At 47.8% G+C, this 18,038-nt stretch overlaps 1 protein-coding gene across 15 annotated transcripts in view; it reads right to left on the bottom strand.

The window, feature by feature from the left end:
- Positions 1-276: 276 nt before the first annotated feature.
- Positions 277-18,038, bottom strand: part of LOC110524627 (receptor-type tyrosine-protein phosphatase F) — a 385,125-nt gene continuing 367,363 nt past the window's right edge. For all 15 annotated transcript variants that reach the window (XM_090236080.1, XM_090236084.1, XM_090236090.1 and 12 more), the window contains 9 exons: positions 16,400-16,519; positions 16,033-16,187; positions 15,218-15,503; positions 13,404-13,582; positions 4,299-4,425; positions 3,987-4,112; positions 2,740-2,894; positions 2,347-2,482; positions 277-2,042 (listed from right to left, as the gene is read on the bottom strand). In XM_090236080.1, coding sequence (XP_090092206.1) covers positions 1,974-2,042; positions 2,347-2,482; positions 2,740-2,894; positions 3,987-4,112; positions 4,299-4,425; positions 13,404-13,582; positions 15,218-15,503; positions 16,033-16,187; positions 16,400-16,519 — 1,353 coding nt within the window. In that variant the 3' untranslated portion in view covers positions 277-1,973. The remainder of the gene's footprint in view (positions 2,043-2,346; positions 2,483-2,739; positions 2,895-3,986; positions 4,113-4,298; positions 4,426-13,403; positions 13,583-15,217; positions 15,504-16,032; positions 16,188-16,399; positions 16,520-18,038) is intronic.

The raw sequence follows: 18,038 nt of genomic DNA, 5'->3' as shown, positions 1-18,038 counted from the left end.
CCTACTATAAAACACAATGCAGTGTATGCCATTGTGTGACTGATATTCCAGGGGTTATGTCAGGACAGGGGTTCTGTCAGGACAGTGGCTGAAGCACTGTGTTCAGGCAGTCAAAGGACACAGGAGGTCCTAGCTGGCGGGGTATCTTCCACCATCTGTTCCATAGAGGGATGGGGGGACGAGAGGGTACAATGTGTGTGGGCTGTGTGGGGGCTGTGTATGTGTGTGTGTGTGACATGCAAATATATTTTTAAAAAGACACACAACACCACATGATATATATAAAAAAAACAATTATTCAACTTTATTAACATCAAGGTTTTTGCGACATTTTTTCCCTCTCCTTTTTATTAACAAATAGAAAACAGATTGTGTATACAACAGACTGAACCCCTACGGCACTATTTGAAGACAAAGTGAAATAAATCCTTGTTTTTGCAGTCCGTCCATCCGGGCCCAATCAATCCAAATTCACCTCACTTTGCAATCCTATAGCCTCACTTAAGAGAAAAACGCTTGACTATAATGTAGAGATCCTCCACCGTACATTGATGCTGCTTCTTTGTGTTACAGGAGAATGTCCTTCTGTAGCACAGTGAGGAGATAATACAGTATATTACAGCAGTTATACCATGGATGTAGAGTCAGTGACAGTCAGAAGAGATGTTCATCTGGGTTGTTGTCAGGTTTCTACAGGGATGGCCAGTCATGGGGAACTAGGTCAGTCGTATGCAGATGGACATGTCCAATTCATAGATCATAGTTCAGAATCAGCAGGGTAATCAGAAATACAGGGATGGATAACTGTCTGTCTGGTCACTCGAACACTTCTCATAGGAGGGGTGTTGTTGGGCGCTGTACATTAGTCTGATGTGAAGTTCTGTATATCTGTTGCTCCAAACCAGGTCTAGCTTGTCAGATCAGAGCAGACAGAGCTAGGGTCCAGTTCCTCTGTGTCTATTGGGAGTGATGGTTTGGTTCAGTCCCATGGGCAACTAAGGGTGCTGTAACAGGACAAACACCTTTTCATGTACCGGTAGTTTTTTTATTTCTTTCATTGCGTCTGGAGTTTGGACCGGAGCTCTTTGAGCGACAGGCATTGAGAAAATCACAGTAAACAGAATCTGTACATGGTAGATTATTCATAAAACATCATCAAGAATAATCTATTCAGTTTTTATAAACATAGATGGGTTTATTTTATAGTAGTTCACTAACTCTGGTGTATATGTGTTTGATCTCTTTTTGTGGAGATTGTTTTTGTAAAGTACCAGGAAGTGAAAATACTTCTAAAAGTCGTGTCCCCCATATCCCACTGAATACGACCAACCAGAGAATAGAGAACTTTAGAATGTTATAATTATGGTAAAAAAAGTAAAATATTATTAGCAGCTCTGAGTATGCGTACGTCTCCAGTATTAATAATAACTCGAAGCATGTTTAAAATACATGTCTCTTGTGTAAAAAATAATAAAAAGATACAAATATTGAATTTAAAATAAGACCCAATAAGACATACAATAACCAGTGTATAAATGATTAGAAAACAAATTCTAAATAATAATAATAACATATTTATAATGGGTAATAGTAATGATATTAATGCATAATGAAAGCAGAAAAATAAAGTTTGCCATATAAGCAGGTGGAGGAGGCAGAAATAGTGTTTTCATGGCATGTGCATTAGCTATAGAGACATCAGAATGAAGCATACTGAAGCTTTTTAGGTTATTTTTTAGTAGTGAAGGATTTTAAAGCAGGTTTATTGTGCAGTCAGTCCAGGAGTACTGCTCCACCTGATTGACGGTCATCCAGTCAGACATGTGCTCTCTCCCACTCCTCCTCACTCCTCTTCTTCTCTTCCTCCCCCTCTCCCCTCCGGCAGTTTCTGGACAGTATGGATATAGCTCAGAAGGGACACACGGCTGGCGCTCCTGAACCCCAGGAGTCCCAGTGCATTCTAGGAGTGGTTATTATGTTGCATAGTGGTCAAAGCTTCCAAGGTACTCTAGAGCTGCCCTGTAGCACAACTGGTACTGGTCCTGGGAGGGGAACAGAGGGGAACAACATCAGAGTCAGTCAACAGGGTGAAATCTACTAGAATATAATAATGGTACCATCATCTCCTGGGAGTGTTTGTATCAATGCAAATAAATTGTTTTAAGATAATTTGTTATGTGTAATGAATACATTGGAAATCTTACTCTTTTAATTGGAAAAACCAGCTATTTTAACTGAATCCCTGTTTTGCTTAGATACCTCTATCTAGGAGAGGATCTGTCCTCCCACCCCCTCGCTAACCAGTCTCCCCCAGACTCCCATCACAGCTGTGTGACAGTACTGTACCTCTGTCTGCACCATGGCAGGTCTCTGGGTCCTCAGTGTCTTGACAGTCTGGAAGAGATCCACCACCCCCTCGTACCTCATCCTCTCCAGCACGATACTCAGGGTGATGAACACACCAGTCCGCCCAACACCAGCACTGTGGGGGAACAGGGCAGGGAGAGTTAGTACTATACACACACACACACAGTACAAGCATACTCTCAAGCACACACACACATATACACACACCCACACACACACACACACACACACACCCACACACACACACACACACACCCACACACACACACACACACACACACACACACACACACACACACACACACACACACACACACACACACAAAAACTATCTGTCATCAACTATGTGTTGATGTCATCAGTTTTTCTTACCTGCAGTGCGCAGAGATTGGTCCATCCTGGCCAAACTGCTCCTTGGTTTTATGCACTTGACCAATGAAGTCAATGAAGCCCTCTCCAGTTTTTGGCACCCCTTGTTCTGGCCAGTCAGTGAACTGGAACTGCCGAATGGTCCTAGACTGGCCATCCTGAGTGGTGGTGAGTGGTGGATGAGGGACATAAAGTGAGTAATTTCTCTAAGCCTTATTATAAAACATTATAAAGGCTAATACATGCTGATGACACTTTATAAAGCATTATACATGCATAATTGGGGTAATGCTACGAGTATTTTTTTTACAGTGTGTTCTACACGCTCCAGTATTTATGCTGCAATAGTTTATGTGTCGGGGGGCTAGGGTCAGTCTGTTATATCTGGAGTATTTCTCCTGTCTTATCCGCTGTCCTGTGTGAATTTAAGTATGCTCTCTCTAATTCTCTCTCTTTCTCTCGGAGGACCTGAGCCCAAGGACCATGCCTCAGGACTACCTAGCCGGATGACTCCTTGCTGTCCCCAGTCCACCTGGTCGTACTGCTGCTCCAGTTTCATCTGTTCTGCCTGAGGCTATGGAACCCTGACCTGTTCACCGGACGTGCTACCTTGTCCCAGACCTGCTGTTTTCAACTCTCTAGAGACAGCAGGTGCGGTAGAGATACTGTGAATGATCGGCTATGAAAAGCCAACTGACATTTACTCCTGAGATGCTGACCTGTTGCACCCTCTACAACCACTGTGATTATTATTATTTGACCCTGCTGGTCATCTATGAACATTTGAACATCTTGGCCATGTTCTGTTATAATCTCCACCCGGCACAGCCAGAAGAGGACTGGCCACCCCTCATAGCCTGGTTCCTCTCTAGGTTTCTTCCTAGGTTGCGGCTTTTCTAGGGAGTTTTTCCTAGCCACCGTGCTTCTACACCTGCATTGCTTGCTGTTTGGGGTTTTAGGCTGGGTTTCTATGCAGCACTTTGTGACATCTGCTGATGTAAGGGCTTTATAAATACATTTGATTTGATTAATGTATGTGCTGTAAAGAGCAGATTGTATTTATATGTGCAACACAGCCACAGCTCGATGTGTGGGTAGAAAAACACCACCCCTGTTATTTTCCTCACCTTTGCAGCACTATTCAATTAATTAGGAAAATAAATGTAGCATTCCGGTTAACCCCCTACGTAAAGCAGAGAGGGAAAAGTTACTAGGGAGAAGAGGGAGGATGGATGGAGAGATGGACATACCCTGGCGTCTGTGACCTTGAACTCTCTGAGGATGTACTGGGGCATGTTGTACTCAGCCATGGGGTCTACTACAAAGTACTGGTACCTGGCAGAACGCTCAGCTGGCCAGTACTGATGACACTTTTCCTAAGAGACAGACAGACACAATGATATAGTCAAAATCTATCGCACCACAACACTATCCATGGCATGACTGGTGTGTGTGTGTGTGACTGTGTGTGTGTGTGACTGCATGTGTGTACTTGCGTGTGTGTGTGTACTTGTGTGTGTGTACTTGTGTGTGTAAGTGTATACTGTATCAATGCCACTCACTCTTCCCATCTCTCTGAGTTTAGTAAGCATGACTACGATGGTAGAGTTGTGTTCCCACAGCATCCTCCAGAAGTCCTCTGTGGTCTCTGCTAGCGGCCCCTGGGTGGCCATGTAGGCCTTCTGCTGCCTGGGGACACAAGGACATGTGAGGTTAACACCATAACACTGGATACACACTTCAATACATCCCCATAAAATAGAGTTCATAGCGACACAGTAAACGTCATGTAACAGGGACACAGTATATGACAGGGTGAGGATAACGTTATAACGTCAAGGGATATAAGTTACATTTCAAAACATCCCCATTAACCTACAGTATCCATGTCGAGTCCTGAGTGGTCCTACTGTCACCTGAGAGGCCCTTGTGCTGTTATTGGAGGCTGGGCTTGGTGTATTTTCATTACGTTATACTGCTGACAGATTAAGTGTCTACTCTATTCAAGCCAGTGAGAAAACCGCAGCGTTGCGGCTGGGGTCCCCTTTCTACTAGATCAACATTAGAGGGCAGTGTGAAGCCGTGAGAGAGATGTGTGTCAATGTGATTCTGTTTCTGTCATCCCTACAAACATGTGAGAGCCAGCCCAGTCCAGCCCAAGACACACATATTCCTAGGTCCAGACGCACTAGCACACGCACGGCCAAGTACAGCCAGACGCACGCAGGCATGCACACACACACACACGCACACACACACACACACTTGCAGTGTAAGAAGGGGCTGTTGCTGGAACTCTGAGTTCCATCTATCTTTTCTATGTGATAACTAGTAAGTGAGCCATGCCTCAGCACCTTGTTCAAAGAGTCTCTCACAGTTGATGGGTTTGACTCATGCTGCATGGAGATTCAGTTTCTTACAGCTTATTATAGTTTGAGTGTTCTGCTTCGACAATGGCAATAAGCATGCTTGCAAATTAACAGGCAAGGCTCAAGGTCAGCCATAGAGATCATTACTCTACCGAGACACTTATCCAGACATATGCATGTTTAGAGTTGAATAAATACAATTGTTAGTGTAAAATGGCTGTTGAGCAAGAGTGGAATGACCACCTCAGGATATCAAAATACTGGGAAACACCTAACCAGTATGACATCATCATCATTGCATCATCATCATTATCCTCCCCTTCTTCATCTAAACCATCCTAATCCCCTCTGACACTTTAAAGATGTGATGCCTGCCGGGAGAGAGAACACTAACATCTCACTATGAGCCAGGAGAGAGAAAGTCAGCACCCCAAATGGCCCCCTATTTCCTATAAAGTGCACTATTTTGACCAGGACCCTATGGGGCTTGGTCAAAACTAGTGCACTGTATATGCCCTAGGGTGCCATTTGGGATGCAAACTAACACCTCTCGATGTCTTAATTCACTTTTAATTACCACTACAGGAATTAAAGAGGAATTACACCCCCCTTCCTTCCCTCCCTCAGGTGGGGCAGCCCCAGGGACTTCATTAAGCACACAGGAGTGTGTGTGTGTGTGTGTGTGTGTGTGTGTGTGTGTGGAGTATGAGGAGGAAATCGGAACAGAAAACCACATCAATGAATCCCCCCCACCAAAAACAAATACTTAAAAAAGCTCTTATTCATTCTGTCAGTCATTAGTGTGTTGTAGCATTGTGCATTACAGTCAATTACAGTGTTTATACTTCCATAAAGGAGACGGCTCTATGGGACCTCTCTGATGAGGTACTAATTGGAAATGGGACAGTAACTGAACGGGAGTTCCCAAGCACCTCCCGAATGCAAGACACACACTCACACATCTAGTGCATTCGGCAAGTATTCAACCCCCTTCCCCTTTTCCACATTTTGTTACGTTACAGCCTTATTATACAATGGATTCAATTAGAAAAAATCCTCATCAATCTATACACAATAACGTTACCCCATAATGAAAATGTATTTGCTATGAGATTCGAAATTTGAGCTCAGGTGCATTTCCATTGATCATCTTCGATATGTTTCTACAACTTGATTGGAGTCCACCTGTGGTAAATTCAATTGATTGGACATGATTTGGAAAGGAACACATCTGTCTATATAAGGTCCCACAGTTGACAATGCATGTCAGAACAAAAAACAAGCCATGAGGAATTGGGAAGAACTGACCGTAGAGCTCTGAGACAGGATTGTGTCGAGGCACAGATCTGGGGAAGGGTACCAAAACATGTCTGCAGCATTGAAGGTCCCCAAGAACACAGTGGCCTCAATCATTCTTAAATGGAAGAAGTTTGGAACCAACAAGACTCTTCCTAGAGCTGGCCGCCTGGCCAAACTGAGCAATCGGGGAAGAAGGGCCTTGTTCAGGGAGGTGGCCAAGAACCCGATGGTCACTCTGACAGAGCTCCAGAGTTCCTCTGTGGAGAAGGGAGAATCTTCCAGAAGGACTCTGCAGCAGTCCACCAATCAGGCCTTTATGGTAGAGTGGCCAGATGGAAGCCACTACTCAGTAAAAGGCACATGACAGCCCGCTTTGAGTTTGCCAAAAGGCACCTAAAGGACTCAGACCATGAGAATGTCATGTATTGTCATGTTGTGTCTTGTTTCTGTCCTTTCCCTTCACCCTGTCTCCCTCTGCTGGTCGTTATTAGGTTACCTTTTCTCCCCCTCTTTCCCCCAGCTGTTCCTTGTCTCCTCCTAACTACCTCGTCACCCCTTTTCCCACCTGTTCCCTTTTTCCCTCTGATTAGTCCTCTATATCTCTCTCTGTTTTTGCTCCTGTCTTTGTCGGATTCTTGTTTGTGTTATTCATGCCTGAACCAGACTATCGTCATGTTTGCTGCAACCTTGTCCTGTCCTGTCGGAATCTGCCGGTCCATCTGAGCCTACCTATGTTTTGTCATTAAAGAAGCTCTGATTACGTTAATTCGCTTTTGGGTCCTCATTCACGCACCGTAACAGAAGAATCCGACCAAGAATGGACCCAGCGACTTCGGATCCTCTCCACTCAGCCGTCGAGATCCAGGGAGCGATGCTAGGCAGACACGAGCAGGAATTGTCTGCTGCTCGACATGCCGTTGAGACCCTGGCCACCCAGGTCTCCAACCTCACAGAACAGGTTCACCATCTCCGCCTCGATCCACCGGCCACTTCCAGGGCTTTCGAATCTCCGGAGCCCAGAATCAATAACCCGCCGTGTTACTCTGGGGAGCCCACTGAATGCCGCTCGTTCCTCACCCAGTGTGATATTGTGTTTTCTCTCCAGCCCAACACTTACTCCAGGAGCACTGCTCGTGTCGCCTACGTCATATCTCTCCTTACTGGACGGGCTCGTGAGTGGGGCACGGCAATCTGGGAGGCAAGGGCTGAGTGTACTAACCAGTATCAGGACTTTAAGGAGGAGATGATACGGGTTTTTGATCGATCTGTTTTTGGGGAGGAGGCTTCCAGGGCCCTGTCTTCCCTATGTCAAGGTAATCGATCCATAACAGACTACTCTATTGAGTTTCGCACTCTTGCTGCCTCCAGTGGCTGGAACGAGCCGGCTTTGCTCGCTCGTTTTCTGGAGGGTCTCCGCGCAGAGGTAAAGGATGAGATTCTCTCCCGGGAGGTTCCTTCCAGCGTGGATTCCTTGATTGAACTCGCTATTCGCATTGAGCGACGGGTTGATCTTCGTCACCGAGCTCGTGGAAAGGAGCTCGCGTTCTCCGTTGCCCCCCTCTCCGCATCACTACCATCTTCCTCTGCCGGCTCGGGTGCTGAGCCTATGCAGCTGGGAGGTATCCGCATCTCGACTAAGGAGAGGGAACGGAGAATCACCAACCGCCTCTGTCTCTATTGCGGTTCTGCTGGTCATTTTGTCACTTCATGTCCAGTAAAAGCCAGAGCTCATCAGTAAGCGGAGGGCTACTGGTGAGCGCTACTACTCCTGTCTCTCCTTCAAGATCCTGCACTACCTTGTCGGTCCATCTACGCTGGACCGGTTCGTCAGCTTCCTGCAGTGCCTTAATAGACTCTGGGGCGGAGGGCTGTTTTATGGACGAGACCTGGGCTCGGGAACATGACATTCCTCTCAGACAGTTAAGGGAGTCCACGGCCTTGTTCGCCCTGGATGGTAGTCCTCTCCCCAGGATTCAGCGTGAGACGCTACCTTTAACCCTCACTGTTTCTGGTAATCATAGCGAAACCATTTCTTTTTTAATTTTTCGTTCACCTTTTACACCTGTTGTTTTGGGCCATCCCTGGCTAGTTTGTCATAATCCTTCCATTAATTGGTCTAGTAATTCTATCCTCTCCTGGAACGTCTCTTGTCATGTGAAATGTTTAATGTCTGCTATCCCTCCTGTTTCCTCTGTCTCTTCTTCACAGGAGGAGCCTGGTGATTTGACAGGGGTGCCGGAGGAATATCACGATCTGCGCACGGTGTTCAGTCGGTCCAGGGCCACCTCTCTTCCTCCACACCGGTCGTATGATTGTAGTATTGATCTCCTTCCGGGAACCACTCCCCCCCGGGGTAGACTATACTCTCTGTCGGCTCCCGAACGTAAGGCTCTCGAAGATTATTTGTCTGTAGCTCTTGCCGCCGGTACCATAGTTCCCTCCTCCTCTCCCGCCGGAGCGGGGTTTTTTTTTGTTAAGAAGAAGGACGGGTCCCTGCGCCCCTGCATAGATTATCGAGGGCTGAATGACATAACAGTGAAGAATCGTTATCCGCTTCCTCTTATGTCTTCAGCCTTCGAGATCCTGCAGGGAGCCAGGTGTGGAGTGGAAGACGGAAAAGACGGCGTTTAACACTCCGTTAGGGCACTTTGAATACCGGGTTCTTCCTTTCGGCCTCGCTAACGCTCCAGCTGTCTTTCAGGCATTAGTCAATGATGTCCTGAGAGACATGCTGAACATCTTTGTTTTCGTTTACCTTGACGATATCCTGATTTTTTCACCGTCACTCCAGATTCATGTTCAGCACGTTCGACGTGTCCTCCAGCGCCTTTTAGAGAATTGTCTTTTTGTGAAGGCTGAGAAGTGCTCTTTTCATGCCTCCTCCGTCACATTTCTCGGTTCTGTTATTTCCGCTGAAGGCATTAAGATGGATCCCGCTAAGGTCCAAGCTGTCATTGATTGGCCCGTCCCTAAGTCACGCGTCGAGCTGCAGCGCTTTCTCGGCTTCGCGAACTTCTATCGTCGTTTCATCCGTAATTTCGGTCAGGTGGCAGCTCCTCTCACAGCCCTTACTTCTGTCAAGACGTGCTTTAAGTGGTCCGTTTCCGCCCAGGGAGCTTTTGATCTCCTCAAGAATCGTTTTACATCCGCACCTATCCTTGTTACACCTGACGTCACTAGACAGTTCGTTGTCGAGGTTGACGCGTCAGAGGTGGGCGTGGGAGCCATTCTTTCTCAGCGCTCCCTCTCTGACGACAAGGTCCACCCTTGCGCGTATTTTTCTCATTGCCTGTCGCCGTCGGAACGTAACTATGATGTGGGAAACCGCAAACTGCTCGCCATCCGCTTAGCCCTAGGCGAATGGCGACAGTGGTTGGAGGGGGCGACCGTTCCTTTTGTCGTTTGGACTGACCATAGGAACCTTGAGTACATCCGTTCTGCCAAACGACTTAATGCGCGTCAGGCGCGCTGGGCGCTGTTTTTCGCTCGTTTCGAGTTCGTGATTTCTTATCGTCCGGGCTCTAAGAACACCAAGCCTGATGCTTTATCTCGTCTCTTCAGTTCTTCAGTAACCTCCACTGACCCCGAGGGGATTCTCCCTGAGGGGCGTGTTGTCGGGTTGACTGTCTGGGGAATTGAGAGGCAGGTAAAGCAAGCACTCACTCAAACTCCGTCGCCGCGCGCTTGTCCTAGGAACCTTCTTTTCGTTCCCGTTCCTACTCGTCTGGCCGTTCTTCAGTGGGCTCACTCTGCCAAGTTAGCCGGCCACCCTGGCGTTCCCTGGTCGGGGTACGCTTGCTTCCATTCGCCAGCGTTTTTGGTGGCCCACCCGGGAGCATGACACGCGTCGCTTCGTGGCTGCTTGTTCGGTCTGCGCGCAGACTAAGTCCGGTAACTCCCCTCCTGCCGGCCGTCTCAGGCCGCTTCCCATTCCCTCTCGACCGTGGTCTCACATCGCCTTAGATTTTGTCACCGGACTGCCTTCGTCAGCGGGGAAGACTGTTATTCTTACGGTTGTCGACAGGTTCTCTAAGGCGGCTCATTTTATTCCCCTTGCTAAGCTTCCTTCTGCTAAAGAGACGGCACAAATCATCATCGAGAATGTTTTCAGAATTCATGGCCTTCCGTCAGACGTCGTTTCGGACAGAGGTCCGCAATTCACGTCTCAATTTTGGAGGGAGTTTTGCCGTTTGATTGGGGCTTCCGTCAGTCTCTCTTCCGGCTTTCACCCCCAGTCTAACGGTCAAGCAGAACGGGCCAATCAGACTATTGGTCGCATCTTACGCAGTCTTTCTTTTCGCAACCCTGCGTCTTGGTCAGAACAGCTCCCCTGGGCAGAATACGCCCACAACTCGCTTCCTTCGTCTGCGACCGGGCTATCTCCTTTTCAGAGTAGCCTCAGGTACCAGCCTCCGCTGTTCTCATCTCAGTTCGCCGAGTCCAGCGTCCCCTCCGCTCAGGCTTTTGTCCAACGTTGCGAGCGCACCTGGAAGAGGGTCAGGTCTGCACTTTGCCGTTATAGGGCGCAGACTGTGAGAGCTGCTAATAAGCGTAGAACTAAGAGTCCTAGATATTGTCGCGGTCAGAGAGTTTGGCTCTCCACTCAGAACCTTCCCCTTAAGACCGCTTCTCGCAAGTTGACCCCGCGGTTCATTGGTCCGTTCCGTATTTCTCAGATCATTAATCCTGTCGCAGTTCGACTTCTTCTTCCGCGATATCTTCGTCGCGTCCACCCGGTCTTCCATGTCTCCTGTATCAAGCCCGTTCTTCGCGCCCCCGCTCGTCTTCCCCCCCCCCCCCCCCATCCTTGTCGAGGGCGCACCCATCTACAGGGTCCGTAGGATTTTGGACATGCGTCCTCGGGGCCGTGGTCATCAGTACCTAGTAGATTGGGAGGGGTACGGTCCTGAGGAGAGGAGTTGGGTTCCCTCTCGGGACGTGCTGGACCGTGCGCTGATCGAGGATTTCCTCCGTTGCCGCCAGGTTTCCTCCTCGAGTGCGCCAGGAGGCGCTCGGTGAGTGGGGGGGTACTGTCATGTATTGTCATGTTGTGTCTTGTTTCTGTCCTTTCCCTTCACCCTGTCTCCCTCTGCTGGTCGTTATTAGGTTACCTTTTCTCCCCCTCTTTCCCCCAGCTGTTCCTTGTCTCCTCCTAACTACCTCGTCACCCCTTTTCCCACCTGTTCCCTTTTTCCCTCTGATTAGTCCTCTATATCTCTCTCTGTTTTTGCTCCTGTCTTTGTCGGATTCTTGTTTGTGTTATTCATGCCTGAACCAGACTATCGTCATGTTTGCTGCAACCTTGTCCTGTCCTGTCGGAATCTGCCGGTCCATCTGAGCCTACCTATGTTTTGTCATTAAAGAAGCTCTGATTACGTTAATTCGCTTTTGGGTCCTCATTCACGCACCGTAACAGAGAAACAAGATTCTCTGGTCTGATGAAACCAAGATTGAACTCTTTGGTCTGAATGGCAAGTAACACATCCGGAGGATATCTGGCACCATCCATACAGTGAAGCATAGTGATGGCAGATTCATGCTAGTCAGGATCGAGGGATAGATGAACGGAGCAAAGTACAGAGAGATCCTTGGTGAAAACCTGATCCAGAGTGCTCAAGACCTCAGACTACGGCAAAGGCTCACCTTCCAACAGGACAATGACCCTAAGCACACAGCCAAGACAACGCAGGAATGGCTTCGGAAAACAAGTCTGAATGTCCTTGAGTGGCCCAGCCAGAGCCCGGACTGGATCCCAATCAAACATCTCTGGAGAGACCTGAAAATAGCTGTGCATCTGCAGAGAAAATTGGGAGAAACTCCCCAAATACAGGTGTGTCAAGCTTGTAGCATCATACCCAAGAAGACTTAAGGCTGTAATCGCTGCCAAAGGTGCTTCAACAAAGTACTGAGTAAAGGGTTTGAATACTTATGTAAATGTGATATTTCAGTTTTTCCTTTGTCATTATGGGTTATTGCATGTAGATTGATGAGGGGGAAAAAACGATTTAATCAATTTTAGAATAAGGCTGTAACGTAACAAAATGTGGAGAAAGTCAAGGGGTCTGAATACTTTCCGAATGCACTGTAACTCTGAAAACAATAGGTGCTCCTTTTCAATATCCTTTCTCCAAATATGAACAAATGTCTTTAAATTCATAGAAAACGTCATTTTTTAGAACCGTACATCTTCCATTGAGTGTTGCTGAGCAGATTCCCAAGGATGGACAGTTCTAGAGTAAAGGATTGTGGGTATCAGCAGACATAAACAGAGCTATCACAATAGGTAATCACTGTATTCCTCTCCGAGGAGGGGTTTGTCACCTGTCACAATCAGACTATTTATTTACCACAGGAGGAGTGTGAGAAGGAATGGACAGTACTGCCAATACAACCAATTTGCCCTGACAACTGACAAGACTAAGGCAAGAGAGGCAGGAAAATACTGGCCTCCATTTCACACCATAATTTACTGCTGTCAGTCGCTGCAGGAAAGGTCCACCTCCTCACTCATTAGAGGAGCTGTGTCTGCAGGATGGATTCTCTCTTCTCTATTTCTATGTCCTCTTCTCCATTCTCACATCTCACTTATTCTAGTCTTCAGAATATGTAATGTCTTGTTTTCTCACAGTCTGAGTCTGAAAATCCTCTTCTCTCCTCCCCTCTCCTCCCCTACCTCTTCCCATCTCCTCTCTTCCCCTCAACCTCGATCCCTCCCCTCCTCCTCTGCTCTCCCCTTCTCTTTTCCTCCCCGCTCTCCTCTGCTCTCCCCTCCTCTTTTCCTCCCCGCTCTCCTCTGCTCTCCTCCCCTCTCTCCTCCCCTCTCCTCCCCTCCCCTCCTCCTCTGCTCTCCCCTCCTCTTTTCCTCCCCTCCTCCTCTGCTCTCCCGTTCTCTTTTCCTCCCCGCTCTCCCCTCCTTTCTTCTCTCCCTATCCTCTTCTCCCCTCCACTCCCCTCATCTCCTATCATCGTTCCTTCTCTCCTCATCCCCCTCTATCTTACCTGTATCCGTCGATGAAGCTGGCATTGATGTAGTCGGAGCCCTCCACTCCTCTGATAGGCTGCAGACTCACGCGGGTGGACTCAAAAGGCATGATGTTCACCAGCCGGTTCTTGAACTTGTTACAGGGCAGGTTGGCACTGATGAATCTTGAGGTATGTGCTTTGGAGTTGGCCAGTTTCTGGAGAAGGAAGGGAAGAGGAATGGACAGATTAAAGATACAATCTTGGATCAGATTAAAGAACGGTGTGCTATTGTAAAGAAACACCAACCCATAAACATAGAAATATAAATACTAAAATTGACTGCACCCATGAAAGTGCGAGTCTTTTCCCCATTCTAGTAATTATATTTCTATGCCTCTAACCTGAAGATGACTGTTGCCACAGCTTTTACTGACGCCCACCTTCCTTCCCTTCTATCTAGCCCCTGTCTCTTCAAAGTGCTAAAGCTGGGGATCCCAGCCAGCCTAGCATTGCTGTGTGTGAGCAGGAATGTCTGAGGGCACGGGGTTGGGGGCTAACACTCTAATTGATGCATGAAAATTATGAGCTTTGAGCTGAGCCCCTTTGTTCTACAGCTTCCATTAACAACCTGCTGAAGCCAACAACATCTCTCTCTCTCTCCATAAAAACTAGTGTCGACAGCACAGCCACAGCCACGAACAGAGACGTCAGAGTCAAAAAACACTCCCACACAACATTCGGGGCGGCTGTGAAGATAGATACACAAGCTGACTGTATCCATGCCACTGCGACGAAATAAACTAAAACCAAACAAGACTTTGAAAACTGAAAAACCATCTTCTCCCAAATGAGAGGGGGAGGGTGAAGTTTTTTTAGCTGGCACTGCTGATGGTGTCCTAATATTATACTCTGTCAGTAGAAAGAAAGCAAAGTGACAGTTTCAGAACTGCCAGTGGAGTGAAGCATCAAAACCTAATTATACTTGCTACGGACTTACAATCATCCTGCTTGCTGAACAAGTTTGACCCACATCATTTGGGTTGTGGCGGCGTGTCTCCGAGGAGGAGGCTGGTTAGAGCTGTGTTCCTATGGCGGGAGGCTGTGAGTGGAGGCGTCCCAAATTGCATTGTAATCCCTACACAGTGTACTACTTTTGACCAGGCCCTATGGGTCCTGGTCAAAAGTAGTGCACTATATAGGGAACAGGTTGCCATTTTGGGACGCAGGTAGTGAGTATGTGATGGGGTCCAATAGAGTCGCTGGAGCACAGTGGTGTAGGCCCAATCCCAGGATGCATCAGCTCTCCAACCCATTGAGGCTTTATCTACAGACTGTCAGACGGTCAGCCTGTCTCAACACTCCTCCCTTACTAGATCACTCTCTTTCTCTCTGTCTCACTCTCCCTCCCACGGCCCCCTCCCTCTAGTTCAGTCTCTCATCTCCAGTCCAAAAGATAAGCCTCTGAAACACTGAAACAGAACGCCCCTCCTAGGAGAATCTATTCATTTCAGAGTTACAGTGTGAGGATGAAAATGCTCCCAAACACACTGAGACATTAACTTCCTACTCCCACTGCATCGTACAGACTGAGACACCACCACCACCAACAACAACTGTTCTACTGCTTCTAACTAAATGCTCCAATTAGTAACTGTACCAGTCAAGTCACTTAACCTCAAGTCTAAGTTGAATCCCAGCTCCCTAGCAAGTCCAAGCCTGAGCGAGTCCAAGTGGAGTCACAAGTCCCTTGTTAGTACTAAAGGTTGCAAACAGTCCAACACTTTTCTAGCTAGGTTTATAACATAGAACTGAACTGTACTGTTATGTTCAGGAGGACAGCTACTACCTACCTTAAACTCCAGCTCCATGGCAGTGACCGTGTCTCCGGGCGTGACCTGGGTGAGTTTCTGGATGTGTGCGTACAGGTTGCGTGCAGGGACCTCTGTGTTACCGCAGGTGGCTGCCTCTAGCAGGGCCTCGTGGATGAAGACGTACTGGTCCTCCGTCTGCACCATGTAGTTCCGCTGAGCTCTCATACACGTCACATGACCGTAGATATCCACTGACTTCTCATGCTTCATACGCTCCAGCATGGCCTCAATCACGATGAAGCAACCGGTCCGACCTACACCAGCACTGTGGGGAGAGACAGGTAACTGTAGAGCCTTACACAGACAGAAACGACTGTAACTACACTGAAAAACTCACAAATCTGGCATTGGAAGAGATTACATGCGCACATTCAATGTTTCTGAGGCAGGTTGATGTTTATTGAGAGGAATCTTGTCCTGGAGGCAGGGCTGAGTGAGTTCCACTAGATGGGCCAGTGGCTATATTATAAAAATTAGGTTAGGGTTAGGTTTAAAACCAGATTCGATGACTTTGTGGCTGTGCCAGCTACCCAGCAGTGCTGCCTCCAGTACATTAAAATATGTACAGTTGTTGTATGTGCTTGTTTTCTATTGTGCAGGGCTCATTTGTCAGAAAAACTTTAGTCTCAATATGACTTCCCTGAGCAGGTACTGGAGACTAAATAATATGTTCAGCAAAAAAAACTAAAAAACACCCCAAACACTGAAATCTATTCTCCCATATGGTTTGTTTCAATACTTAGGTCATCATCAGGTCAAACATATCTCTGAAGCAGGTCTGAGATGGGGTTTACCTGCAGTGGACCACCATGGGTCCTGCATCTGTGGGGTTGCAGGACTTGACCCTGCGGAGGAAGGCCAGGGTGGGGGTGGGGTACTCAGGCACTCCATGGTCCGGCCAGGCCATGAACTGGAACTGACGAACCTCTCTCTTCTCACTGGAGCCATTCTGGTAGAGCAGGGGAAAAGAAAACTATCAGAACACCACAGACACACACTGGTGGCCATATTCAGGGTTGTCTCTCTGATAGACATTCATATTTACAACATGTTCGCTAGCATGAGATTTGATAATGGCTCGAGAACACATTCCTGGAATCATTGCCCTCCAGCTGGCCAAGAGCTGGTCATTTTTGGAATACAGTACATGCTATTCCTTACCTTATAGAGGGCGAAGGTGCGTACGCTGTAGGTAGCCAGCTCCACAGTGTCCAACATGGTCACCTGGATCATCCCATAAGTCTCTGTACCCCGACTGGGCCAGTACTGGTCACACTTCACCTGTTACAGACACAAACACAGGACAATGAAGATATTGGACTTAGTGTAGGAGCACTGGAATGAGGGAAGCAGAATGAGACAGGGACTGAAGAGGCTTGTGTTAGGGTAATGGGACAGTCAGGAACTAAGGGCTGTGAGAGGGAGGACATGGGACAAGGACTTAGACTGAGTGAAGGATGACAGCTTGCTTCCGCTCCACTGTGCTATCCTTCATGTCCTGGGGGGAGAGAGGAGAGACAGCCAGCTGGAGTTTAGGGGTCCAGCTCTATGGGACTACAGGCCCAGAGACCCTAGCTGGCATGGGCCAGGCAGATGGGAGGCTTCCGCTACACAGTCCTGTCCAGGGGGGGCTGTGGTAACATTGGAACTGGCCTAAGCCCTGGAGAACCCTGGAGCTCAGAGCGTGACTTGTGCCTCTCTTCATTTATTTATTTATTTTATTGAACCTTTATTTAACTCCTCCAGACCTCCACTCCAAAGGGCCATTAGTTAGCACGTTCTGATTGGACAGCAGGCTGGTGCTCCAGGGACATTAGTCAGGGCATTCTGACTGGACAGCAGCCTGGTGCTTCGGGGCCATTGATCGGGGCATTGTGAGAGGGCATTGTGATTGGACAATCTGGTGGACAGCAGGATTACCACCTGGACACATAATTTCACTGGACTTCCCAAACACAACCAAGAGCCAAGAGCTAAGTGACCTATCTGACTGAGCACAGGGCAGCCACAAACCAAAATCAGCTGTGAAAAGTAGGCGGCTGGTGCATTTCCTACTAACACAGACCATGTAGACAGATAATACAATTCCTGTTTGGTGATGTTTTATCTGTTTAGCCTACAGGTGCATTCCACCACTTTAACCCAGACTAGCTAAGAGGCAGTTGGAAATGACTGCTGTCCCTGACATTACTTCCGGCTCCTGTGCTCTGGTCGCTTAATGAAACAGAACAGAATGGAGCGGAGTGGACAGGTGGTCACTATGGAGGGGGGCCGGGGGTGTCACTGCGTCCCCCATGTCAGCTGCTACGGACAGTCACATGACTTCCTGTGACTGTCCGTAGATTTTTCAGGTCCTCTCTAGTCAGAATGATAGCTGAGGTGGATAGAGGTTAGACGGCAAAGAGGTGGTGCTGGGATGTTGCCAGAAGGGACACCATGCTGTGCTGGTGATAAATAACAGGGGCAAAGGTTCAAAGGTGAAAGGTCATTTAATGATGAGTTGACCTCTCATGGGTCTAAAGAGACGTGTGATATTAAGTTTGGCAGGAACATGATGAACTTTGTCTGTGCTTATAAAGGTGTGCCACTATGGGATGCCCTTTAGTTCCACAGTTATTAATCAGGCTAGAGTAGGTGTGTGTGTGTGTGTGTGTGTGTGTGTGTGTGTGTGTGTGTGTGTGTGTGTGTGTGTGTGTGTGTGTACCCGTGTGGCACCCTTTACACCTACACACTTCCCTCTCTCTAAGCTGTCATCATGCAGTCTATTTACTGAGTCTATTCAAACTCCTGGATTAGGATT

This window comes from Oncorhynchus mykiss, chromosome 5 (genome assembly GCF_057628025.1).
Source record: "Oncorhynchus mykiss isolate SJ-2025 chromosome 5, ASM5762802v1, whole genome shotgun sequence".
NCBI classification, from domain to species: domain Eukaryota; kingdom Metazoa; phylum Chordata; class Actinopteri; order Salmoniformes; family Salmonidae; genus Oncorhynchus; species Oncorhynchus mykiss.
Note: the sequence above shows the minus strand (reverse complement) of the source record. Positions and strands in the feature narration are given on the sequence as shown.